Source organism: Rhincodon typus, chromosome 30 (genome assembly GCF_021869965.1).
Source record: "Rhincodon typus isolate 14 chromosome 30, sRhiTyp1.1, whole genome shotgun sequence".
In the NCBI taxonomy this organism is placed as follows: Eukaryota; Metazoa; Chordata; class Chondrichthyes; order Orectolobiformes; family Rhincodontidae; genus Rhincodon; species Rhincodon typus.
This window is the reverse complement of record NC_063361.1, coordinates 4,226,391-4,253,357: the sequence shown is the minus strand read 5'-3', so window position 1 is coordinate 4,253,357 and position 26,967 is coordinate 4,226,391. Positions and strand designations below refer to the sequence as shown.

Genomic DNA, 26,967 nt, shown 5'->3' with positions numbered 1-26,967 from the left:
CCACCATCTGTGAGTTCCCCTCCAAGCCGCTCAGCATCCTGACTTGGAAATACATTGCTGTTCCTTCACTGTCGCTGGGTCAAAATCCTGGAATTTCCTCCCTAAGGGCATTGTGGGTCAACCCACACCAAATAGATAGCTACAGTTCAAGGAGACAGCTCCCCACCACCTTCTTGAGGGCTACTAGGGACAGGTAATAAATGCTGGCCAGCTAATGATGCCCAAGTCTCATGGATAAATAAATAAAAGGAGACAACCTGAGCCAAAATTAACATTTCATCAAGATGCACTGAAGCTCTGTTAATCATGAAGAAACTCTTCACTAGTACTTTTGATTTATGCATTTCTGGAAGCTTCATACACAGAGATGAAAATCATCTGCAACTTATCCAGATTAATAATAAAGACACCAGGCATGGGAATACACACGGACACCAGTTTTAGGGCAGAGAGACAAAAGAAATGGATTTTTAACAATGGAACTGGAAGACTCTTTCTGTCTTTGCCTCTGTCTCTCTCTTTCTCTCTCTCTCCCCGCTTCCCACCCACCCTCTGCCTATTTCATTCAGCGACTTGGGAAACAACACCTGGAATAAAGTAAATTGGAGAAGCATCCATCCCCACAGAACTCAAGGATATTTACAGATTTTGCCATTACAGAGGACAGAAGATGTCCATTAATTAATCATGCCCGCAGGCTCAAGTCTAACACCCACATACAGGCTTGTAAGCTGTATTTTCTTGACCTTCTCTTGGTGAGATACTCTCCCCTCTTTACCCTTTATACCTGTGTGTTTATCTGTGTTTGATAGGTCACACCGTATTATGTTTTCTTGTAGTTAGTAATAAAACTCTTTGTTCTTTTTGTCAAGAAAACTTTGTAATTGGCTATTTAATCTTAAGTGCTATGTCTTAATTGAAGTGTGACTTAGCTGCAAGCTGAAAAGAATTACAAGTCTTTGTTGCAATTAGCCGAAGGATTAGGAAGAGTGAGCTGATTCACCTCTCCTCATCTGGCTGTAACAAATTGATCAACTTTTATGCTTGTCAGTGGCTTCTCCTGCATAGCCCATAACTGGTGTCTTCTCTCCCTTTAACTGAATCTCTCTGGAATGTATGCAAGCTAAGATTCTACTTTAGGCATTTGGTCGCTGGTTGTGATAGCCTGTTCTGGGCATCATAATCACTAATCTTACCATCATTCAACGATTGATCTGGGCCGAAGGGCCTGTTTCCACACTGTAGGGATATCTATCACAGTCTGTTCCTCAGCAGTGTGATACCAGAATGTGTGAGGTACAGAAAACTACTTCACCTTCTACAATCTGCTCAGACAGTAACTGTGAGGAATAAATCTTAACAGTTTGATTAACATAAGCACTGACGTACCATCAGATATATTACATTCCTTGGGCCTTTATGTTTCTTATGGCTATCTCATTCAATAATGCATCAAATCTCCCAAGTGAAAGTGTATCTCAAAATGTTCTTATTTAGAGCTCTCTAGTTTTTTTTTCCTAGTTCTCAGTTTTGATTAAATACTTTCTTTCTGGTTGTAAAGTGTTCAAATATGTAGAAAAAATGGAATTATTTGCAGTACTATCTAGATCAGGATAAGGTGAATTGCTCATGCTAAATTGCCCATAGTGTATGGGTTAGCCATGGGAAATGCAGGGTTATAGGTCTGGGTGAGATGCTCTTCAGACATTTTGTGTGGACTTGATGGGTCAAATTGCCTGTTACCCACATTTTAGGGATTCTATGAACATTATATTCTTTGCTCTGTTCTACTATCCTAATGCACTTTGTATGGTATGATTTGCCTGTACTGCACATAAAACAAAACTTCTTACTGTACCTAGGTACATGTGATAATAATAAACCAGTCAAACTGTAAGAACTTTCAGTCACAGTGTTCAAGGCTACAATGTCTTCACACATGGCTCAAAACTTGTCTTTCACCTCCACTATCAATCAGAAACTTAGCTGGTGTCCCAAGTCCAGTCTCTATTCATTTCCCCATGACCTGGTCTATATTCACCTTTTGGTCCTTGCTGTGTGTAACTGGAGAGAGCCCAGTCTGGTTGCCGTGTCTATAAAATGCAGAATGAAAATATTTCTTTCGTTATCCCATACCTTTAGATCCATGGCAACTACCCTGTTAATGTCAAATGCCAATGAAAGGCTTACAATAGAGTGGGGAGATGGCCTCCAAAACTTTTTACCAACTTTAAACCTTGCACTAATCTCTTTGAAGAACATTGTATTCTCTTCATCAACAACACTGGATTCTTGTCTGCTATTTCTTTAACACTGATTAGAAATATCAGATATTATTAGAGGAAGGAATAATGTCTTGATTGGATAAACTGCAGATCCACCGACTACAGAGAGAAAAAGTAAAATTGTTCTATCACCCTCCATGGCCTGTTTCATTTGTACTTTTTTGTTCCATGGAATGTTTACTCAACAGCACAGAGGCCAGTTGATAAATTTACTTAATCCAATTATTTTGCATGGAAACATACTCTTTTTAGTGATTTCAAAATGCTATCATCATAAAACCTTAAAAAGAATATAGGATTTTCACAGCAAATGATCCTAGGCAACATTTAACCAATTTGTTTCACATGCTGTTGAAGTGCAACCACCATCCAACACAGCACAGTTGAATGACTAGCACACTATTACCAAACTAAAGCTTCATGTGACTTCCAATTATGTTTTTTCGGCAGCATTTATTGCCCATCCATAATTTCCCTTGAGAAGGTAGATGTGGGCCACCTTCTTGAATCGCTACATTCTTAGGACACGGTACACCCATTGCACTTCTAGGAAGGGAATTCCAGGATTTTGAACCAGTGACAGTAAAGGAACAACGATATATTTCCAAATCAGGATGGTGAGTGGTTTGGAGGGGATCTCACAGGGGTGATGTTCCCATGTATCTGCTGCCCATTTTCTTCTAGATGGTAATGGTTGTTGGTTTGAAATTGACCATTGTCCAATCGTATCATCTTCTGAAGTCTGACAATCCCTTTTGTGGAACTTTGAAAAGATAATTGTATGATAATATTCTGAGTCATGTCTGAACATCAAATTAAATGTCCCTGGGGTTCATTCACCCATTATTGCTGTCAATCCTGTCTTCTGCTGCAATTTCAGATGTACTAAATTTGCTTTCAATCTCATTTCTCCTGTCTCTAACTCTTTCCTTATGATCTTGAAACTTAGCAGTGACACCACCTCAGTGGTTCAAATTTCAAACAACAACAAGACAGAGTACAGGAAAGAGATAGAGAGCTTAGTGGCATGGTCCAAAGACAACAATCTCTCCCACAATGTCAGCAAAACGAAGGAGCTGGTCATCAATTTCAGGAAGTGGAGTGGAGGAACACCCCACTTTGTCTGTATCAATGGGACTGAGGTGGAGATTGTCGAGAGATTCAAGTGCTGAGGAGTAAATATCACCAACAATCTCCATTCATGTTAACTCTACCATCAAGAAAGCTCACCATCGTCTCTAATTCCACAGAAGGCTAAGGAAATTCGGCAAGTCCACGATGCCTCTTAGCAATTTTTATAGATGCACCCATAGAAAGCATCTTATGCAGATGTATCACAGCTTGGTATGGCAGCTCCTCTGCCAAGACCAGAAGAAATTACAGAGCTGTGAACACAGCCCAGTTCATCATGAAAGCCAGCCTTCCTTCCATTGACACTGTCTACACTTTCTACTGCCTCGGGAAAGCAGCAAACACAATCAAAGACCCCTCCAATGCTCAGTTATGCTCTCTTCCACCCTCTTCCATTGGGCAGAAGGTACAAATGTTTGAAAACATGTACCAACAGATTCAGGAACAGCATCTTCCCTGCTGTTACCAGACTTATGAGTTAGCCTCTCATATATTAGAATTGATCTTTCTCTGCACTTTCTCTATAACACAAACTCTGCATTCTTTTCTATTACCCTGATGTATTTGTGTAAGGTATGATTTGTCTGGTTAGCACACAAAACAATACTTTTCATTGCATCACAGTACATGTGACAGTAATAAATCAAATCGCACACAAATCCTCTGCTCCTTGTGACAACAAAGCATTGGCCATACATTCTACCGAGTCTGCTGGAAACGATCTCTTCGCTGGGAATTCTTTTTAAGGCAACATTCACTTGATCCAATAGGGAATCTCTTTCTGAGAACTGAAACCCAGTAAGAACCAAGAATCTGTCTATATGTGACACCCCAACACAATGCACTGGTTGTTCAGTAGTTGGCACTGCTGTCTCACAGCACCAGGAACCAAGTTTCATTTCCAGCCTCCTGTCTGTGTAGAGTTTACATGTTCTCTCTGTGTCTGTGTGGTGTTCTGGTTTTCTCCCACAGTCCAAAGATGTGCAGGCTAGGCAGTTTAGCCATGGGAAATGTAGGGATAGGGTAGGTGGGGGGGGTGGGGGGGGTAGGTCTGGGTGGGATGCTGTTCAGAAGGTTGGTGTGAACTTGATGGGTTAACTGGCCTGCTTCTACACTGTAGGGACTCTATGATTGAAAAATCACAAATATTTTGCTTACTTTTGTTAGGGATCAACAAAGCCAGGATTAGATTTTGTTACCATCTTAGTGCGGATGTAAATGGTGTCCACATTTCAGCTTCATTCTTATACTGGCTATCTGGTTCAGTCACAGAGAACTGTGAGGGTAATCGTGCCGAAACAATTTACTCTGGGTTTGACTACTTACTCTGTGTTTGACAATTTACACGGTGCTTGAGCTGTGGCAGGCTGTCAGGGTGACAGACCAATGTTTAGAGCCAATCCAATCATCACATTGTGAACAAACATCATCAGTGTTTTGATGGGAACTGGATTCTGTTAGTCCCCACAGGCACAACTCATTGGTTCCTGATCATAAACTGTGGATGCCTGAAAGCACTTTCCAGCCAAGTAAACACTCTCAACGAGTAATCGTTGCTGTAATGTAGGAACATTCAAAAACAAAATCCCCTTTCATGCTTCCTGGTACTTGGAATTCTGGGCAAGATGTAATAGAGTCTTTGGAACATTAGAGTGAAGCTAGGTCATACCTGTGAATAGAAGTTACCCCAACGAAAGCTCTTATAGTACAGAAAATCACAGAATGGTTATGATACAGAGAAGGTCATTTGGCCCATTGTACTGCCATTGGGTCTTCAAATGAGCATCCTTACCTGGTGCCAATCTCCTATTTTTTCTCCACTTCTCTACACATCATTTCGATCCGAATAATTGGCCTATACCCTCTTGGATGCTTCAGTTGAACATGCCTCCCCTGTATTTCTAGCCAATGCTTTCCAGGTCATAGTTCCTTAAAATTGGAGTTTCAGGTAGACACGATAGTGAAGAAGGCGTTTGGTATGCTAAACTTTATTGGTCAGTGCATTGAGTATAGGAGTTGGGAGGTCATGTTGCAGCTATACAGGACATCGGTTAGGCAACTTTTGGAATGCTGTCTACAATTCTAGTCTCCCTGTGAGAAGAAGGATGTTGTGAAACTTGAAGGGGTTCAGAAAAGATTTACAAGGATGTTGCCGGGGTCGGAGGTTTTTGAGCTATAGGGAGATGCTGAATAGGCTGGGGCTACTTTGCCTGGAGTGTCGGAGGCTGAGGGTTGGCCTTAAAGAGGTTTATAAAAACATGAGGGGCATGGACAGGGTAAATAGACAATGTCTTTTCCCCAGGGTGGAGGAGTTCAAAACTAGCAAACATAGGTTTAAGGTGAACAGGGAAAGATTTAAAAGGGACCTGAGGGGCAACTTTTTCACACAGAGGGTGGTGCATGTATGGAATGAGCTACCAGAGGAAGTGGTGGAGGCTGGTACAATTACAATATTTGAAAGGCATCTGGGTAGGTATATAAATAGAAATGGTTTAGACAAATACGGGCCAAATGCTGACAAATGGGACTAATTAATTTAGGATATCTTGTTGGCATGGATAAGTTGGACTGAAGGACCTGTTTCCGAGCTGTACATCTCTGTGACTCCGTGACTCTATGAACCTGTGAATGAAAATGTATTTTTCTCACATCAATCTTGCTTCTTTTACGCATCTCTTTCAATCTATGCCTTCTCATTCTTGTTCCTTTTACAAGTGGGAACAGCTTCTCCCTAAATATTCTATCCAACTCACTCATGATTTTGGAAACCTCTACCAAATTTCCTTACATCCTTCTTCCCTCTGAGGAGAACAGTCCCAGCTTTTTCAATCAATCCTCATCACTGAGGCTTCTCATTCCTGGAACCATTGTTGTAAATCATTCCTGTACTCGCTCCAATACATTCACATCGTTCCTATCTTGCAGTACCCACAACTGTACACAATATTCCAACTGAGGTCTAACAAGTGTCTTATACAAGTTCAACATCACCTCTTTGTTCATGTACTCTTTTCCCCTATTAATAAAGCTGAGGACACTGTATGCTTTATTACCTGCCCTCTCACCTGTCCTGCCATCTTGAATGTTCTGTGCACATATAAACCCAGGTCCTTCTGCTCCTGCACCCACTTTAGAATTGTACCCCTTATTTTCTACAGTCTGTCCATGTTCTTCTGACCAAAGTGCATTACCTCTCATTTCTCTGCATTAAGCTTCATCTGCTACCTATCCTTTAACATAATGCAGCATTCCAATGTGACTCACTATAGCATTATAAACCAAAATTTGACACTGAGCCACTTGAATTGATATAAGTTAATGTTTCAAAACTGATACAACTATTCATCTCCAGTTCTGGAGAGGAGTCAAAACATTAAGTCAATTTTCCTTCCACTGATGCTGCCATACCTGCTGAGTTTCTCCAGTAATTTCTCCTTTATTTCAGATCCCCAGCAACCACAATGATTTATTAAGGAGATATGAGGTCAGACGAACAAAAGCTTGATAAAACAGATAAGTTTTAAGGAGTGTCTTAAAGGAGGTACTTAAGGTTGAGAGATGACAAGGTGTAAGGAGGGAATTCCAGACCTTGTGGACAACGTAACTGAGGGCATAGCTGCCAGTAATCAAACAATTAAAATTGTGAAAAAGTAAGTGTCTATAAATAGAGACACGCTGACATATCAGTGGGCAGTGGGGCTGGAGGAGATCGCAGAGAAAGAGAGAGACAAGCCCATGCAGGGGTTTGAAAACAAGAATGTGAATTTTAAAGTCAAGGCATAAAGTGTAGGCCAAAAAGCAAGAGGTGATAGGGATACAGGACTTGGTGTAAGTTAACACATGGCGTTTTGGATGACCTCAAGTTTATAGGGGGTAGAATGTCAGAGATCAAATTAGGATTGTGTTTGGAAACTAATGTGAGCTTCAGCAGTAGATGAACTGAGGCAGGGGTGAACTTGGGCAATGTTATGGTGATAGGAATAGATGATTTTAGTAATTGTGTGAATATAAGGTTAAAAACTCACATCAGGATTAAACTAGACTGCAAAAGATTGGTACAGCCTCAGACTTTCTCAGTTCATGCTGTACAGTATGCCTGACCAATGTCCGTGAGGTCTCTGAAAACAGTCAGGGCACCAATCTCATTTTAATTTCTGCTCACAGTGAGTATTAGACTGAGGGCTGGCAGCAGAGAAAAACTGCACACTCCAGAAAAAAAAAAACAGTCGATTGGAAAAGAAAGAGTTAAGTTGCAATAACATTGAACATAGAGGTTGTAATATAAGTGGAGAGACACAGTGTGTATCCAATTATCTGAGCAATGTGCCAGCAGCCAGATCATAGACGAGTTGTCGTCTGAAAGCCATGAGACAGTAAAGGCAGCAGCGTTCGCAACGGAAGTGTCAAACAGTTCGAAGCCGCTGGGCTGCGTGGGTTAGATTAAAAATAGCATCGTTGGGAGTGAAGACCGGAGCTCATAGCATAATCTATTACTTGATGCGGCAGTTTTGACGGAATGTTTCGATTAGTGATTGTCTTTCTCCTCATCAATGGTAAGGTTCCTTCTTTCTGTTAGCCGAACAGATATGTGCGCTGAACTACTTAACATGTTCTCTCACTATCCGTGTTTCATAACTTTCCTTCAGTTTCAGTGCAATTTTGAGAATTCAGGAAATCATTCTGGCCTTAGTGCGGTGAATAAAAACTATGTCGACACTGGAAGAGTGATAAAAAGAAAGATTTGCATTTATATAATTTCTCAGGGCACTGCAAAGCAACACTTCAAACTAGCTGAGCACTTTGAAAGTACAATCACAGCCACAATGTGAGAATAAAGAGGCAACTGATTTGTACAGTCAGAAACAGAAATAATGCAAATAATGATCAGCTCAGATGCTAATGAGGATAAATGCTGCAACAGAAACTAACAGGAATATACCGTCATTTTCTAAAACATATAATGTGGGATATTTCACTCCAATATAAGAGGAAAGTGAAATCCCATCTTGGCTCATCTGAACAATGTCAACCCCAACAGGAATGTGTTAGCCAGCATTATGTCCTACCCAATATTGACCAGAAATTGCTGGATTATTGGATTCTAAATTGTTTGGTCAAACAAAATCTAAGAGGTTTAGGTTTTCTGTGTAGATTGACTACGTGAGTCCAACAGTCTATCTTCGAGTCCCAGCTGGTCCTCTTTCATATATTCAGACATCAATTGATTAAAAGTCACCACCTGTTTCCCTTCTAATCTCAACTACTTTCTGGATTAACAAACTGGATCAGGTACATAAACACCGTGGCTACAAGAGCAGGTCACCTCCTGACTCCCCATGACTGCCCACCACCTACAAGGCACAAGTCAGGAATGTGATGGAATACTCCCCACTTGCCTGGATGGTTGCAGCTCCAACAACACTCAAGAAGCTCATTGCCATCCAGGACAAAGTAGCTCGCTCGATTAGCAGCTTTTCAGGTCTTGGGGAGTGTTGCAGAATTAAGAGACCTTGGAGTGCAGCTTCAAAATTCCTGAAAGGTGGAGTTGCAGGTAGACAGGGTAGTGAAGAAGGCGTTCGATATGTTTGCTTCTATTGTTCAGTGCATTGAGTATAGGAGTTGGGAGGTCATGTTGCAGTTGTGCAGGACAATGGTTAGGCCACTATCGGAATACTGCATGCAATTCTGGTCTCTCTGCTAATAGGAAAGATGCTGTTAAACTTGAAAGGATTCAGAAAAGATTTACGAAGACGTTGCAAGGTTGGAGGGTTTGATCTATAGGGAGAAGCTGAATAGGCTGGAGCTATTTTCCCTGGAGCATCGGAACCTTACAAAATCATGAGGGACATGAATAAGGTGAATAACCAAGATTTTCCCCAGGGTAGGTGAGTCCAAAACTGAAGGGCATAGGTTTAAGATGAGAGGGGAAAGATTTAAAAGGGACCTAAGGGGCAACTTTTTCACGCAGAGGGTGGTGTGTGTATGGTATGAGCTTCCAGAGGAAGGGTGGAGGTGGGTACAAGTTACAGCATTTAAAAGGCATCTGGATTGGTACATGAATAAAAAGGGTTTAGAGGGATATGGGCCAAATGCTGGCAAATGGGACTAGATTAATTTAGGATGTGGTCAGCATGGATGAGTTGGACCGAAGGGTCTGTAATGCTGTACAGCTCTATGACTCTTAAGTGTTCACTTGCTCCACCATCAACAATGAGTGGTAGCTGTGTGTACCATCAGCAACAGTTTCCAAACCAACAGCCTCAATCACCTACAAGGAGAAGGGAGGCACCACTGCATGCATTAAGCTATGCCCATTACAAACACACATCAGCAAATCACTGCTCAATTTTTTGTTTTATTTGCCCATGGGTTGTGGGCATTGCTGGTTGAGTTTACAGCACTTGCTGTCCATCCTTAATTGCCCTAGAGAAGGTGATGGTGGGCTGTCTTTCTGAACTGTTGGAGTTCTTACAGTGTAGATGACCCACAATGCCCTGAGGGAGGGAATTCCAGGATTTTGACTCAGCGACCGCGAAGGAACAGCAATATAATTTCCAAGTCAGGATGGTGAGTGGCTTGGAAGGGAAAATGCCCTCTGTGTTGATGGTGGAGCAAGTGAACACTTAAGAGTCATAGAGCTGTACAGCACAGAAACAGATGTTTCCATGTATCTGCTGCCCTTGTCCTTTTAGATAGTAATAGTTTCAGGTTTGGAAAGTGCTGTCAAAGGAACTTTGTTGAGTTGCTGCAATGCATCGTGTTGATGGCACACACTGACATTTTGTGCCAGTGATTGAAGATGGTGGATGTGGTGCCAATCAAACGGTTGCTTTGTTCTCGATGGTGTCAAAGCTTCATGAGTGTTGTTAGAGCTGCACCCATCCAGGCAAGTGGGGAGTATTCCATCAGACTCCTGACTTGTGCCTTGTAGATGGTGGACAGGCTTTGGGGAGTCAGGTGGTGAGTTAATCAGTTGGCGAATTTCTGAGTTGTTTCAAAAGATTTGCTCCTTGTGATGGCTGAAAATGTAAGAAGGAAAGTTGGCCCCTTTGTGCCAATTTAGGGCTAGTTTTGGGTGGAATTCCAACTGCCAAACTCATGTGGTCTTCTATCCACAAGAAACTGAGCAAAATCAGAGGAGAAATCCCTGCCTTGGGTGAGATGATTCACTCTCCCTCAGCTGGTTTATCAGTCAGTTATGTCACAGTCACATCTAGGGGGAGGTTACAGTGTCGTGACATTATCGCTGGACTGTTAATCCAGAGATTCAGGTAATGTTCTAGGGACATGGTTTCGAATCCTGCCATGGCAGGTGGTGGAATTTGAATTCAATTTTAAAAAAATCTAAAATTAAGAGTCTAATGTTGACCATGAATCCATTGTCGATTGTCAGGTAAAATCCATCTGGTTCACTAATGTCCTTTAGGGAAGCAAACTGCCATTCTTACCTGGTCTGGACTAGATGTAATTCTAGCCCCACAGCAATGTGGTTGACTATTATCTCTTCTTTGGGCAATTAAAGATGGAAAATAAATGCTGTACTTGCCAGTGATGCACTAATCCTGTGAATGAATTAAAAAAATGCAGGATTTGAACCACCATGGCAAAAAATGCAGAAGTTTAGATTTAGACTGCCCAGAGGGTAAGGGGATAGATTGTGGAGGATAGGGGGTTTGCTGGTGATATCATTGCCTCCATGGTATACTGCCTCCAAAGCAGTACTGAGGGAGTGCCACACTAGCAGAGGGACAGTGCTGTAGTGTAGGACATATTGTGATGGGAAAGTGCTACACTATGAGAATGGCTGTAATGAGTGAATCCTGCACTGTCAGGTATTACGGAAAGTACTGGGATAGCACTGCACTGTTGGAGGAGCAGCACAGGTTAGGTGCTCCCCTAACACAGGGGCAGTACTGAAGGAGTGGTCCATTGTTGGAGAAATAGCATTAAGAGAATCAAAAACAGAAATTGCTGGAAAAGCTCAGCAGGTCTGGCAACATCTGAGAAGAAAAAAATCAGGGAGGAAGAATTCTGAGGGAAGGTCACCGGACCCGAAACACCAACGCTGATATTTTTCTTCACAGATGCTGCCAGACCTGCTGAGCTTTTCCAGCAATTTCTGGTTTTGTTCCTGAGTTACAGCATCTGCAGTTCTTTCGGTTTTTATCTAGCATTAAGAGGATGCTGTCCTGTTGAAAGAACGGTATTTCTTTAGAATAATACACTTGTACATAGCACATACACTGAAATGTTTTAGTCATGTGACTTCTTTCACTTTAGTATCCATGAAAAAAAAATGACATGAAACATGGTATCAGAAATGTGAATATGAGATTGGGTGATGTTTCAGAGCCACGAGTGAGCCAGCTGCTGTAAAAAAAAGGAGGATTTAAAGGAAGAATTAAAACTGCAACCAGCAGATTCAAAACACTGTGAGTCAGAATGGCTGTAGAATTTCCAGTCCATACTGCTGTGAAGATGAAGGGAAATATAAGACAGATTTAGAATTTTTTTTCCATGTTTCAGTGGCAAGAAAATGAAATAAGGAAAATTAAAATGTCCAAGCAGATAAGTGTAGTATCCCCTTAATCAATGTTGGAAAAAGAATGCTTCAAGATATATTGCTCCCTTGACCTCACTGAGGAGATAGGAGTGTTTCTGAAGACATTGAAGACATACTTTGTATCCCCTTTTAATGTTATTTTTTAGAGTCATACAGCACGGAAACTGATCCTTTGGTCCAACCAGCCCATGTCGAACATAATCCCAAATTAACCTACACAACAACAAAAACAAAGTTGCTGGAAAAGCTCAGCAGGCCTGGCAGCATCTGTGAAGGATAAAACAGAGTTAACGTTTCGGGTCCAGTGACCCTTCCTCAGAACTGATGGTGGCTGGGAAAACATCAGTTTATATGCAGAAAATAGGGAGGTAGATGGGGCAGGGAGTAAACGATAGGATAGAGCCCAAAGAGAGAGAAAGACAGTTGGACAGACAAAGGAGTTGCTAACGATCAGGCTGGGAGGGTGAATAGTTGTTAATGGGGACTGTTAGTGACCAACAACAGGGGGTGTGCGATGGCAGCCTATGTGGTAACAAGGCCTGGTATGTGGGGTAGGGGGCTGGGACATGGGAGAGTTTAGGCCCTAAAATTATTGAACTCAATATTGAGTCTGGAGGGCAGTAGGGTCTATAAGCGGAAAATGAAGTGTTGTTCCTCCAGCTTGCATTGGGCTTCGCTGGAACACTGCAGCAAGCCAGAGACAGAGATGTTGGCCAGGGAGCAGAGTGGTGCATTAAAGTGGCAGGCAACAGGTAGTTCAGGGTCTCTTTTGCGAGCAGAACGTAGATGTTCTGCGAAGCGGTCGCCAAGTCTACGCTTTGTTTCCCCAATGTAGAGGAGACCACATTGTGAGCAGCGAATGCAGTAGACCAGATTCTGGGAAGTGCAGGTGAAGTGTTGCTTCACCTAGAAAATATGTTTGGGCCCTTGGATAGTGGGGAGAGAGGAGGTAAATGGGCAGGTGTTGCATCTTCACCGGTTGCAGGGTAAGATGCCATGGGGGTGTTGGGGGTGAAGGAAGTGTGGACCAGCGTATCCCAGAGGGAACGGTCCCTGTGGAAGGCGGACAAGGGAGGGGAGGGGAATATGTGTCTGGTGGTGGCATCTTGCTGGATGTGGTGGAAATGGTGCCTGATGATCTTCTGGATGTGGATGCTGGTGGGATGGTAGGTAAGGACAAGGGGAACCCTATCGCTGTTGTGGGAAGGAAGAGAAGGGGTGAGGGCAGAAGTGCGGGAGATGGGTCGGATCTGGTTGAGCGCCCTGTTGACAATGGAGCTGGGGAATCCTCGGCTGAGGAAGCAGGTGGACATTTCAGAGGCTCCCTTGTCGGAGTTGGCCTCATCTGAACATATGCGACGCAGACGGAGGAACTGAGAGAATGGGATGGAGTCTTTACAGCACCCCTTCCTCAACCAAGATAAGAAATGTTTTGTGACTGTCAGAATGAAAACTGCAGAAAAAGAGTATCAAATGAATGTCAGAGATAGCAAGAACTGCAGATGCTGAAGTCAGAGACAACACAGTGTGGAGCTGGAGGAACACAGCAGGCCAGGCAGTATCAGAGGAACAGGAAAATTGACGTTTCAGGTCAGGACTCTTTTTCAGAAATGAAGTATTTGGGAAGGTGAAGCCCCAATGGGATTATCATTGAACTGTTAATCCAGAGACCCAGGTAGTGCTCTGGGGACCTGGGTTCGAATCCTGCCGCAGCAGATGGTGGGATTTGAATTCAATAAAAATCCGGAATTAAGAGCTTAATGATGACTGTGAATTCATTGTCAATTTTTGGAAAAAACCATGTGGTTCGCTAATGTCCTTTAGGGATGGAAACTGCCATCCTTACCTGGTCTGGCTGACATGAGACTCCAGAACCACAAAATTTGGTTGACTCTTAAATGCCATCTGGGCAGTTAGGGATGGGCAATAAATGCTAGCCTCATCCTGTGAATGAATAAAACATAAAGCGTCAGATCAGTGTCTTGTGTAGCATCATGAGCCTGGCAGATCTGTGTGGAATAGCTCAAGCTGGGGACTTGAAAATAAATCCTTCTAAGATAAAGTTAAGGCTGTGTGATGGAACAATGATCATCCCAAGAGGACAAATGAAGTTGTGAATCTAATGCAATGGCAAGAATGAAGATCTGGAGCTCTGGATGGTAGACATTAAACAGAATCAACTCTTCTCAGGTGAATCAAGTCTAAAGCTTGCACTAGTAACTCAACAAGTGCAAGAAGAGATTTACAATGTTTCATAGGTCACTAAGCGATTACCTGCTGAAATTGATCCTTAAAGATTCGAAAGATATTTGTATAGGTCTTGCATGTCTTCCTGCTTGATATCATATTGAAGTAATTGAGAGGGTGAGACCAGCTCATCATGTGCAGAAGATAATCAGTGATGAGGTAATTACCATGTCGATGCTGAAATTACCTTGCAATGCAATGGCTTTGAGCCAGGTCTTAGATTAACCCTTACAGCAAGGACAATGAGAATATTAACCCAAACAGAACAACACTATGTTCAGATTGAAAAGGAGAGCCTGCCTATTGTCTTTGCTTCTGAGTATTTTAATTATTATGTATTTTGGAATGACGCAGTGATAGTGGAATCAGACTACAAGACACTTCAAAGAATCTTCCTCAAACCAGATATGTCTGCTCCAAAAGAATGTTACTGGGTTTGCAGAAATATCATCTGGACATAATATACAGTTGAGGAAAACACATGTACATTGCTGAGAGGTTGTTGAGAGTAGCATTCCCAATGAAGAGAGCTGAGGATGCTGTGATAGAGTGTGAAACCATTCAGGTTTAACAGCATGAATAATGATTCATGGTCATCAATCTTAATTCCAGATTTTTTAAATTGAATTCAAATTCCACCGTCTGGGTCCGCAGAACATTATTTGGGTCTCTAGGTCAACAGTCCAGTGATCATACCACTAGGCCATCGCCTCCCCCCCACCCACCCCGCCCCCAATGCCAAGATGTCATGGTTTACCTTCTACACTATCAGGCTGAAACCGCCTGATTACCATTCGTCCTTCTAAGGTCCGGCTATAAACTACTTGAAGATTGAGTTTAACACTCTTCACTACAAATGACTTGTTATCTGCACCACATGACTTTCTTAGAGCTCATGTGAACACATTCAGAAATGAATAATCAAATTGAGAATAAAATCTTTTTCCCACTTTCCCACAAATTTTTCGATGATGAATCCCACTTCCAGCTCCTACTGACTTCCATTCCCAGGAATCTGTTGCGCAGCCTACTGCCTTTCCTGACCTTAACATTTTCAAACATTGCTAATGATTTCCCGCTGATCAGGCACTGTTCCCTTTGTCTCTAAATACAGACAACATCACACTCTGATAAAGTTACACCAGCCTCCTCCAATATCTCTTCTTCATGGTTCTACTCTTGGTTACAATCTTACTGATTGAGAGGGAGAAGTTGAAATCAGATGTAATGGTTTTACAATTGGAGTAAAGGTAACTACAAACACATGAGGGAGGAGCTGGCCAGAGTTGATTGGAAGGGGAGCCTAGTGGGAAAGGCGATGGAGCACCAATGGCAGGAGTTTCTGGGGTGATTCAGGAGACACAGCAGAAATTCATCCCAGGGAAGAAGAAACATACAAGGGGAGGATGAGGCAACCATGGCTGACAAGGGAAGTCAGGGACAGCATAAAGGTAAAAGAAAAAGCATACAATGTGGTGAAGATTAGTAGATAGCCACAGAATTAGGAAGTCTTTAAAAACCAGCAAAGGACAACAAAAAGCACTAAGTGGGGAGAAAATGAAATGTGAGACAGAGATAGATAGGCTCTTGATTAAAAAGGGGATCAAAGGTTGCAGAGAGAAGGAAGGAGAATGAGGTTGAGAAACATCAACCATGATCGAATGGTGGATCAGACTCAACGGGCTGAATGATCTTATGATCTAATTTCAGCCAGAACATCTCCAGTAATGGTTTCTCTTCACAACCCCAGAAATATAATCCTTGAAGACCCCTTAACCTTCTTTGCTTCCTCCCCCAAATGATGCCCATCCTCTGAACATGTGCAAGATGGCTCAACAACATGTACCCCCTTTACCATCCAATTTTACCTCTCTTGATCTTTTTGTACCATCAGGCTGTTTGACATTCAGTCTGCCTTAACATCGGGAAAATTGAAGGTATGTCTTTCAATCCCACCACAGGCTTAGTCACCAACTGACCCAGGATTGGAATGCACAATCTCAAACTGGACTGCACTGTCTGAAACTCACTGTCCTATTTGATGCTGAGCTGAGTTTCTGACACAATATCCTGTCCATCACAAAGATCACAGCTCAACCTTCTTAAATCCCTTGTGAAGTGCCAGGGACAAAGTTGAATGCAGACAGTAATTCTCACAGAGGTACATACACACCATTTAGGCATACCCCAAATGTTCACCAAACAGGCAACACAGACACCCATAAGACAGACAGACAAGGCATTGTTTAAAAAAAAAAATTCCAGGCCAAATCATCTTCAGCTGTTTCAATGACCTTCCTTCCATGATATGATCAGAAGTGGGGATGTTTGTTAGTAATTGCACACAATGTTCAGCACCATTCGCGACTCCTTAAACACTGAGGCAGTCCATGTTCAAAAGTAACATGATGTGGACAATATCCAGGCTGACAAGTGGCAACTAACATTCGTGCCACACAAATCCCAGGCAATGACAATCTCCAATGAGAGACAATCTAATCACTGCTGCTTTAGATTCAGTAGTGTTACCATCACTGATACTCCCACTATCAACATCCTAGGGATTATCATTTACCCAGAAACTCAATTGGACTTACCACATAAACACAGTGGCTACAAGAGCAGGTCAAAGTATAGGAATACTGTGGCGAGTAACTCACCTCCTGACTCCCCAAAGCCTGTCCGCCATCTACAAGGCACAAGTCAGGAATCTGATTAAATACTCACCACTTGCCTGGATGGGTTCAGCTCTAACAACACTCAAGAAGCTTCCAGGCCAAAGCAGCCCGCTTGATTGGCACCACGTCTACAAGCATCCACTCCCTCCACCACTAACACTCAGTAGCAGCAGTGTGTACTATCTACAAGATGCACTGCAGAAATTCACCAATGCTCTCTAGCTATCATCTTCCAAATCCATGACCACTTCCATCTAGAAGGACAAGGGCAGAAGCTACATGGGAAAACCACCCCCTGCAATTCCCCTCCAAGCCACTCACCGTCCTGACATGGAAATATATTGTTGCTCTGTCACTGTCACTGGATCAAAATCTTGGAATTCCACCCAAGGACATTGTGGATCTACCTACAGCACATGGACTGAAGTGGTTCAAGAAGAAAGCTCACCACCACCATCTCAAGGGCAACTAGGGATGGGCAGTAAATGCTGGCCGGCCAACAAAACTCATGTCCCACATATGAATATAAAAAAAAGGGATGTCGGTATCTCTTGCTGAGCCAGCATTTATTATCCATCCCTAATTGCCCATCCAGTTGTTTGATAGGACCATTTCAGAGCGCAGTTAGGTGTCTATTACATTGCTGTGGGTCTGGAGTCTTATATAGGCCAGATTAGGTAAGGATGGGTTTTTACAACATTCAACAGGGGCTGCCAATGGGCTAGATTTAATTCCAGGTTTATTTTATTGAAATCAAATTTCATCATCTGCCATGGAGAGATTCAAACCCATGTCCCCAGGTGCATGCGCACGCGCGCACACACACACGTACACACACACATACACTGATTCTTTTTCTCTCTCTCTCACACACACTGACTCTTTCTCTCTCACACACACAGATATACACAAAGTCTCATACAGAGATACTCACACACACTGACTCTATCATACAAACTGACTCTTTCTCTCAATCTGTCTCTCACACACACACAAACACACTGACTCTTTTTCTCTCTCTCTCTCTCTCTCTCTCTCACACACACACACACACAAAGTCTCATACAGAGATACTCGCACACACTGACTCTCTCATACAAACTGACTCTTTCTCTCGCTCTCTCTCACACACACACACAAATATGCTGACTCTTTTTCTCTCTCTCTCTCACACACACACACACAGATTCTTTTTCTTTCTCTCTCTCTCCCACACACACACACGGATATATACAAAGTCTCACACAGAGATACTCACACACACTGATTCTCTCTCACACACACATACACACACACTGACTCTTTCTCTCTCTCTCACACACACTCACAGATATATACAAAGTCTCACACAGAGATATAGAGAGAAAGATTCTGTGTGTGTGTGTGTATGAGAGACAGAATCAGCGTATGTGTATCTCTCTCTCTCACACACACACACACACACACACAGATATACACAAAGTCTCAGACAGAGATACACACTGATTCTCTCTCTCGAGCACACACACACACACACACACACAGAGTGGTCAGAAGTTCTGCTGTTACATTGTGATTGCTTTTTGAGGTTTTGGGTGAATCATTTACTCAATTTTCTGTACTTAACTCCAAAACTCCACCAAACCAACAACAAATGTCTGTTTGGCAACTTATTCCCTGACTTCAGCACCTTGGGGTACAGTTTTTCCAAGCTGTGTTATTAACCTCTGTTTCCAATTGCCCATCCCATTTTCTGTTGTGCTGACTAATGTCACTGGTTGCAAGCTGGGTGAATCAGCAGAGATACGAGTGATAGGTAACCCACAGACTGAACCAGGCAGTCAGAGAGGGGACACTGTTACTGCAAACTTCTCAACGAGGAGACAGAAGGTGCACTATTCATCAAAACTAAATCGTCTTCTCGTGTGGGACTGGTGAGTTGTGAATTGGGAGATACGCTAAGCAACAATTTTAAAATCGGTAGCTGTTTGATATTTGAGGTGAAGGGCACATTTCCACCACTCTTGCTATTATAATACCTTATGAATGTGGTCATTACATACTAACCCATTCAATCCTGACTGAGGTAATGTTTGGCTTTTATTCATTAAAATCCATATGTTGAATTAGACAGCAAAGGACTTTCTGAGATTTACAACGGTTTTATTGCCGATCTACAGTTTAGCACAAACATCAGTTTCCATTCTTCCCTTCTGGACCGTTTCCCTGTCCTCAAGCTAACTTCCCAATGGGGAAGAACCCAACTCTTATTTTTATATTCAGAAGAGCTCTTATAAACAACTGAGCATTTTATTTCCCATCACCAAATCACCCTTGGCAATTATTTATCTATTAATCACTACCATTAAATGGCTCAGGTTTCTCTCAGGTTATATGCAGAGTCCATTCTGGACAATGTGATAGTTCCAAAGGTGGGGGAGAGCGCTAAAGAAAAATGGAACTGGAAGAACTCAGCTCTTTTATTTCCTTTTTTATATCTGGAAGTGCTCTTACATCGAACCAAATGGCCTTCCCACCACTAAATCACCCTGGCTTTTTTTTGTTTTTAACTATCACCTGTCACCAGAACTCCAATTGGGTATTTCCAAACGAGGCCCATTGTGGGTAATGTGAACCAGCAAAGGTGAGGGAGGGTTAGAGAAAGCAGAACGGTGCTAAATCAAAATGGAGTTGGAGGGGGGAATAAAGCACTTGATCACAACCCCCCCACCCCCTCAACCAACCCCCCCCACCGCAGTGCCCACCTCTCCCTGAAGGAATCGAGAGCATTTATAAACACCACTGCTCCCTCTCCCAGGACACCCAGGCATGAACACAACTGCAGAAGAGGGGCAGGCAATGGGCAGAAATGGCCCCCTCCATGGCCCATTGCCTGTTCCTGTTTATATCTAGCCTGGCCAGGCCCAGGAGCAGACCCATGAGGAGATCCTCCAATCTGCCCACCCTCTCCTCACCCCCTCCCCCCTTCTGTGCTGGGTACCCAAAGATCAGGAGCGTGAGGCTGAAGTGCAGCCGAAAACATAGGAAAAGTTTCTTCAAATAACTGAAAAGAGAGTGCAAACACCCATAACTAATATACACATGGGCTATAGACTCCACAGCGCTGCAAAACAGACAGGTGGGCTGGGAGTCCGTTACCCACACAATCTGTAGTTATATGGGACCGCTGTGTGCAACACCCTCCCCCCCAGATCCCTGAGGGAAAGGAGGAGGACCCAGCCATTAAATACAAGTCCAATTAGCATTGTCTGCTCTCAATCAACTTGGAGCATTTCTAACTCTGCCAGGCTTTTTGTAAAAACTGTGGAATACAGGAGAGGGAAGCAATATTGCAGCTTATACTGTGGGTACCCTCCCCTGGCAGAAAGCCAACTGATGTCATTTGCTACCCATGAAAGTTTCAGGGCCAGAGTTTCAAAGGGTGGAACAGTTTCCAGAATGAAAGTTTTTCAGCCACATTGTGACGAGGTTCTCACAGTGACTCAAATGATTTAAAAACTGGAGGCAAATGTCACCACGGAGTTGTAGAATTATTACAGCACAAGAGAAGACTATTGGATTAATTGGCTCCATGCTGGCCTTCCTAAGGAGCAATACTCAAACTGCGAGTCCCCTGTCCTCTCCCCAAATCTTTATCCTGCTGTCACATGGTCACACAGTCACATGTTATGCCCGCAAATGCAAAATCCCAACCAGTCAAGTCAAAAGCCTGGTTATGACCCACCCCCAAGCCACTTGTTATGTTTGAGATAAAACACAGGATCTGTGGACATACCACCTGTATTTGATGCTGTCATTTTGAACAGGTATTGGAGCCTCTGGTGACAGGGTCTCCTACAGTGGAGGGCAGCAGTCTGCAGAACACTCACCAGGTGTGACCTATGAGTCTGTCCATTCTCAGTACATGCCCAACCCTGCTGTCGTTGACCATCTCTACTTGGAAGAACCAATTGTTTTTGACGAAAGTCCTCAGTTTGAAACCTTAGCCGTTCACAAATCACAAGCCGGGAACAGAGATGCCATTCTCGACATAACTAGGATCTTACCTGACCCTGTTCCACAAGATCCCTATGGAAATGGAGACAAAGAATATAATGAGGTTGGGAACTCTGACACATTCATATCCAACGGCTGTGCTGTTGATGCTACACCAGACCCTGGATTTCTGAGCATTTCAAACTCATCTCCTCAGGATATGAAAGGCCCAAATTTAAATTCTAGGTTTCTCTCAAATGGTCCTTTTGTTCCCACTTTCAATGAGGCAACAGAGGGAAGTGGTGACATGCGTGAACAGCTGCCTGATCGTAATGGAACTGACCCTGAATCCCAAAGGATAATCGGGTCGGAAATTGAAGGAATCACTGAAAGATACAAAAGCTTGGTAACTCCTGCTACCAAAGAAAATCAACCAGAAAACAGCTTGACTACACTTCACACATTAAATCCTTGGCCAGCACAGGACTCTACCACCCCAACAAAATCCATCATCAGTTTCCAAGAGTCCATGTCTTCAACAGATGGGCTGTTGGTAGACAGCAGGAGGGAGAACAACAATAAGACAGTTCCAGAGAGAACATCAACCAGAACACGAAAGATATCAAATGGCCATTGGCCAATCAAACCAGCAATGGTCCCTGAGCCAAATACAGATCAGAGCTCAAATGATTCCTGGATTGTTTGTAATCCAGGATATATCCGTGAAAACAACTCCTGTTTGTCTGTATGTGAAGTGATTCCCGATTACTGTTTGAATGGAGGTAAATGCGGAGTCATCGAAAACATTGGCGTGTTTTGCAGGTATGAAACTCTTCTGAATACTCAACTTTGTTTCAAAATAAACACTGTCCTGTTCCTGAAGCCATAGACATTATCACAATCCCAATAATCTGAAACTGATCACCCACGACTTTCTCTCTGCCCTTCATTCATTCCCTATTTCCACAGGCTGGTTGGGAATTTAGTTTCCTTTCATTATCCATGGGATGTGAATGTAACTGGTTAGACCAACATGAATTGCACATAAATGCTGACCTAGCTAGTGACAAAATCAGAAATTGCTGGAAGAACTCAACAGGTCTGGCAGCATCTGTGGAGAGAAAGCAGAGTTAATGTTTTGGGTTCAGTGACCCTTCATCAGAATGAAGCAATTCTGTTGCTAAGTTCTTCCAGCAATTTCTGATGTTGTTTCTGATTTCCAGCATCCATAAGTCTTTGGGTTTTTGACTTAATTAATGAAACTGTCACACTGTTTTACTAGTAATAATAACATTCCAATGTTCCTGACCTCTGTCTGCAATAATGGGAAAATAAAGTAAAATGGGAGGTCTTGGGCTTCCCAGAAAACCTAACCTAATCCTGCCTAACTTGATCCAATCCACCCTCATCTAATCTTGCCAGACCCATCCAATCTAGTCCAATCTAGTCCACTCTTGCCTAGTTCAGTCTATTTCAATCACATTCAACCCAGTTCTATCCAATGCAGTCCAGTCTAATCTAATTAAATCTTTAAATCACACCGTTGTTTCATTGTTTTCAGATGCCCATCATTCATGCCCATTCTTCTAACTCTTTCCCTTTGCGACTAGGTGCAGTGAGAAGGAACACACTTGGTACAAAGGACAGCGCTGTCAATCAGTTCTTACGGAGATTCAGCTCACATGTATATTGATTGGGGCATGCTTGCTCATTCTTTTCCTATTCCTCACACTGCTGGGAGCCTTTGCTGTAAAACTACGGTCTCTAAAAAATGAACAGCAAACATTTGACTCCAGAAGGTTGGTGCCGCGTTGCATGTTCCCTTATCTTCAAATGAACTGCTGGTGGATGTTTGCATTAGAAGCCTTACAATGCTACATTGCTGCCTATAGAACGTTTGACTTTGGTGCTTGTTGGAAATTTGGGCACCAGCTGAAGTCAGGTGTGGGCTGCTGTAATGACCCGAATGGGGAAAATGTGAATGATAGGATATTAGCTGGAAAACCAGGAAAGCTCCCAATAGGTCCATTGAGACAGAGTAATAGAGTCATACAGCACAGAAACAGGCCCTTCGGTCCAACTCATCCATGCCAACCATATTTCCTAAACTGAGCCAGTCTCATTTGGCTGCATTTGGCCCATATCATAGTCATAGAGTCATAAAGTTCTAGAGCACGGAAACAGACCATTCGGTCCAACCAGTGCATTCTGAACATAATCCCAAACTAAACTAGTCCCACCTGCCTGCTCCTGACCCATATCCCTCCAAACCTTTCCCATTCATGTATATACCCCTCTAAATCTTTCCTACCCATGTTCCTGTCCATGTCCTGTAGTGTCCAGGAATGTGCAGGTTATGTGGATTAGCCATAGTAAATGTGGGGATAGGCTGGGGTGATAGGTCTGGGTGGGATGCTCTTCAGGGAGGTTTGATGTAGACTCGATGGGACAAATGGACTCTTTCTGCACTGTAGGGATTCTGATTCTATGATTTTGTGTCTTCTACTGTGAAAACAGTTAACAAAATATTTTGATTTTTACCCATAATAATTCTTCCGGTCTAATCCCCAAAGGGTCCGTATTTACTTTTGTTATTCTCTTACTTTTTGAACACCAAGATCTCTGCAATCTTTAATGCCTTGAGGCTCTTGGGGTGTTAGTTGAATATCTTACCAGGCTGACAAGTAGTATTGACATTTGCGGGGAAGTCAGAAATCCCAAAGAAAAGCATGATTAAATCAGGGACAGAGACTCAGCAAAATTAATCAAATCAAAGTTACAAAAATGAAGAAAATAATGACACTCATTTGATTCAGTTTTGTCTTTTAGGAATGGAAATCTGCCATCCTTAGCTATTCCTTAAACATTCACACCCTCCATCACCAACGTACGGTGTGTGCCATCTACAGGATGCACTGCAGCAAGTCATCAACAGCGCCATCTAAACCCGCACTCTGTACCATCTGGAAGAACAAGGTTAGCAGACACCACAGTATGACTGTGCCCCTCCAAGCCACCATCTTGACTTGGAGATACAGATGGTCTTCTGCTCCTAGGGATGATGGGACTGGAGAGTGGGAATGACATATAATTCAACTTGATTGTGGCAAAACCAAACCTCTCCCTTCTTTCTCGCCTCTGCCAACATTAAGTTCTGGTCGCTGAGGCCCATAGTCAACTTTGGCACCCAACTGCCCATTGAAGCCCTTAAGACCCCAAAACACTCTGTCCCTTGTCCTCCTGGTCCTGTAGGTCACATTTCCTGCAGCAGTCATCACATCTTCTGTGGCACTGCTGAGCTGAAGAGCCGCCATTCCTTGACTGGCTAACAGATTTTACTAGGGGTGGAGTGGGAGATTGTATTTCTGTTGTCAGGGTCTTGATTCCAACTGGTGGTCTTGCCAGTGCCTGTTTGGCTTGTGGGTCAGTGGGCCTTGCCTGGCAAAGGCAGCATCAGCCTCTCACTGGCCCTCCAGCCAGCAGGTGGCACGCTTGACATCTGCAGAAAAATCTGCTCTGAGACATCCACTGTCACTAGATTAAAATCCTGGAACTCTTTTCCCAAAGGTCTCCCTGAAGTATAAGGAGATTCATGTAAATCACAAGTTTTTTTTTTCATTTATAGGATGTGGGTGTTACTGACAAGGCCAACATTTGTAGCTGATCCCTAACTGCCCTTGAACTAAGTAGTGTGCTCGGCCACTTCTGAGTCGACCACCTTGCTGTGGGTCTGGAGTCACATGTAGGCCATACCAAGTAAAGATGGCAGACTTCCTCCCTAAAGGGCAATAATGAACCAGATGGGTATTTACAATAAATAACAATGCTTACCTGGTTGCTGTTAGACTAGCTTTTAATTCCGGGTTTTTATAGAATTCAAATTTCGCCATCAACATGGTGGGATTCAAACCCATGTTCCCCAGAACATTAGTTGGAGACTTTGAATTACTAATCAAGCAACGTTACCATGATGGCTCAGTGGTTCGCATGACTGCCTCACAGCGCCAGGGACCCGGGTTTGATTCTACCCTCAGGCTACTGTCTGTGTGGAGTTTGCACGTTCTCCCCGTGTCTGCGTGGGTTTCTTCCCACAGTCCTTAGATGTACACGTTAGATGGATTGGCCAGGCTAATTTACCCATAGTGTCCAGGGATGTGCAGGCTTTGTTGTTTAACCATGGGAAATGCAGGGTTACAGGGGTAGGTTAGGGTGTGTGGGTCTGGGTAGGATGCTCTTTGGAGGGTTGGTGTGGACTCAATGGGTGGGATTGCCTGCTTCCACACTGTAGGGATTCTATGATGGGGGCGAGGTAGGTTTTCTCTACACAGAGGGTAGTAGGTGTCTGGAATGCACTGCCTTGGGAAATGGTAGAAGCAGATACAATAGTAACATTTGAGATTTAACCAAACGCATGAAGAAGGATACAGACCACGTGCAGGCAGATGGCATTAGTTTCCAATGGCATTATGGTCTGCACAGAAATGGTGGGCTGAAGGGCCTGTTCCTGTGCTGTACTGCTCTATATTCTGTATTCTATGTTTGTTACAGAAAAATATAAATCAGAAAGACACCAGCCTGGGTTCCCATTTGTGTTGTCCTTCTTGACGCCAGATATGGCAGCAGCTGGGTTTTACAACATGTCCCTGTCTTCCCACTATTGGGAAGGGGTGGCATTCCTGCTTCTGATCCGTATCCAGTGAGGCTGATAGGCACAACTGGTGACCAATGTGTACTGAGCTGGAAGGCTTTCCAACACTCATCATCCAGATTCAGATTCAGAAGTACAGAACAGCTCCTTGGGCAAAATGGTAAACATTCTGGGGATGAGTAGAAACGTATCATGCCAAGTGTTGTCAGGTTTCTAATGTGACGGGGAACATAAAAAACCACTTCATAATGCAAATAAACCTCATTGTGATTCATTAAACTGGTTTAATTTGTTTATCTCTTTTTCTGAGCTGATATCTTTGGTCTCTAGATGCCCGTGATGTGATCCATCAACATTGTGTTTATACTTCGGGGCAGAATGTAAGCAGCCTGGGTGCAACGAGAGAAAGTAAAAAGTAATCCAGACTGCTCACTCTGGATAACACATTTTAAACCAACTGGTTTAAACTTTCTCAGAGCATCTGCGGCTCTGAGGAAACTTCTTTAGCCTGGCTAGCCCAATCGTCAAACAGAATGCTATAATTGTAGATATTCAGGTGGTCAAACTGACTAGACCATTGGCTGCAGCTGAGATTCTAACATGTTCTTTTATTTATTTAGCAAGCTGTGGATTTCCTCAACACCACACATCAACTCTTCTTTCTTGTCTGAAATAAGCCAGCAGGGAAGTTGTTCCCCATTGGCTAGCTATATCCCCAACTCTCAATCCACACCGTTCAGTGAGAATCACCCGACTCAGGTAATCACTCCTTCTGATGATTTGTTCTGTCAATTCTTCCCTTTGAGCTTTGTTTGTCTTGAGTTGCCTTTCCCTAGTTTGTTTCTCCTTATTCTCCTTAAACAATGCTTCCCAGATAGCAGCACCATCTTAAATTTGATTTTAAAATTTCATTCGCATGTTTAAATCTCTCCCTAGCTCTCTAACCTTCCCCCATCACTACAGCCGTTCAAGATATCTGATCTCCTGGTTTTATTGCTCCAGTATTGGTGGCCACACCTGAAGGTGCCTGGACCCCAAACTCTGGAAATCCCTTCCTAAACCTCTCCGCCTCTCTACCCATCCATCTTTGCTTCAGGATTATCCTTAAAATCCACCATTTTTCCCAAGGTTTTGGTCGAGTGAATCATGATCTCTTTATGTGGCTTGCAGATTTTATTTGCCAATCACTCCTCAAAGGCGCTATCTAATGCAAGTTGTTGTTAGCTAATTGTTAGCACTCCACCTAGCAGATAGTGATATGTGTTCTGTAGATTTCTTGGATTTCGTAAAATTGTGCAGAAACTATTATTGCCACTGCTTCCTTAACGTTTCTTCCTTTATCCCCTCCTTCATCCAACACAGCCTCCCCCGTGTGAACTCATTGTGTTTCAACCAAGACTCATGGCTCCATCTCCCAGTCCAAATCTCTCTCTTCATGTG

The 26,967-nt window shown here is 43.1% G+C and overlaps 1 protein-coding gene across 1 annotated transcript in view; it reads left to right on the top strand.

The window, feature by feature from the left end:
- Positions 1 to 26,967, top strand: part of LOC125486544 — a 96,857-nt gene that overhangs the window by 37,098 nt on the left and 32,792 nt on the right. The window contains exons 2-4 of the mRNA XM_048614385.1: positions 20,711 to 21,701; positions 22,490 to 22,678; positions 26,148 to 26,286. Coding sequence (XP_048470342.1) covers positions 20,711 to 21,701; positions 22,490 to 22,678; positions 26,148 to 26,286 — 1,319 coding nt within the window. The remainder of the gene's footprint in view (positions 1 to 20,710; positions 21,702 to 22,489; positions 22,679 to 26,147; positions 26,287 to 26,967) is intronic.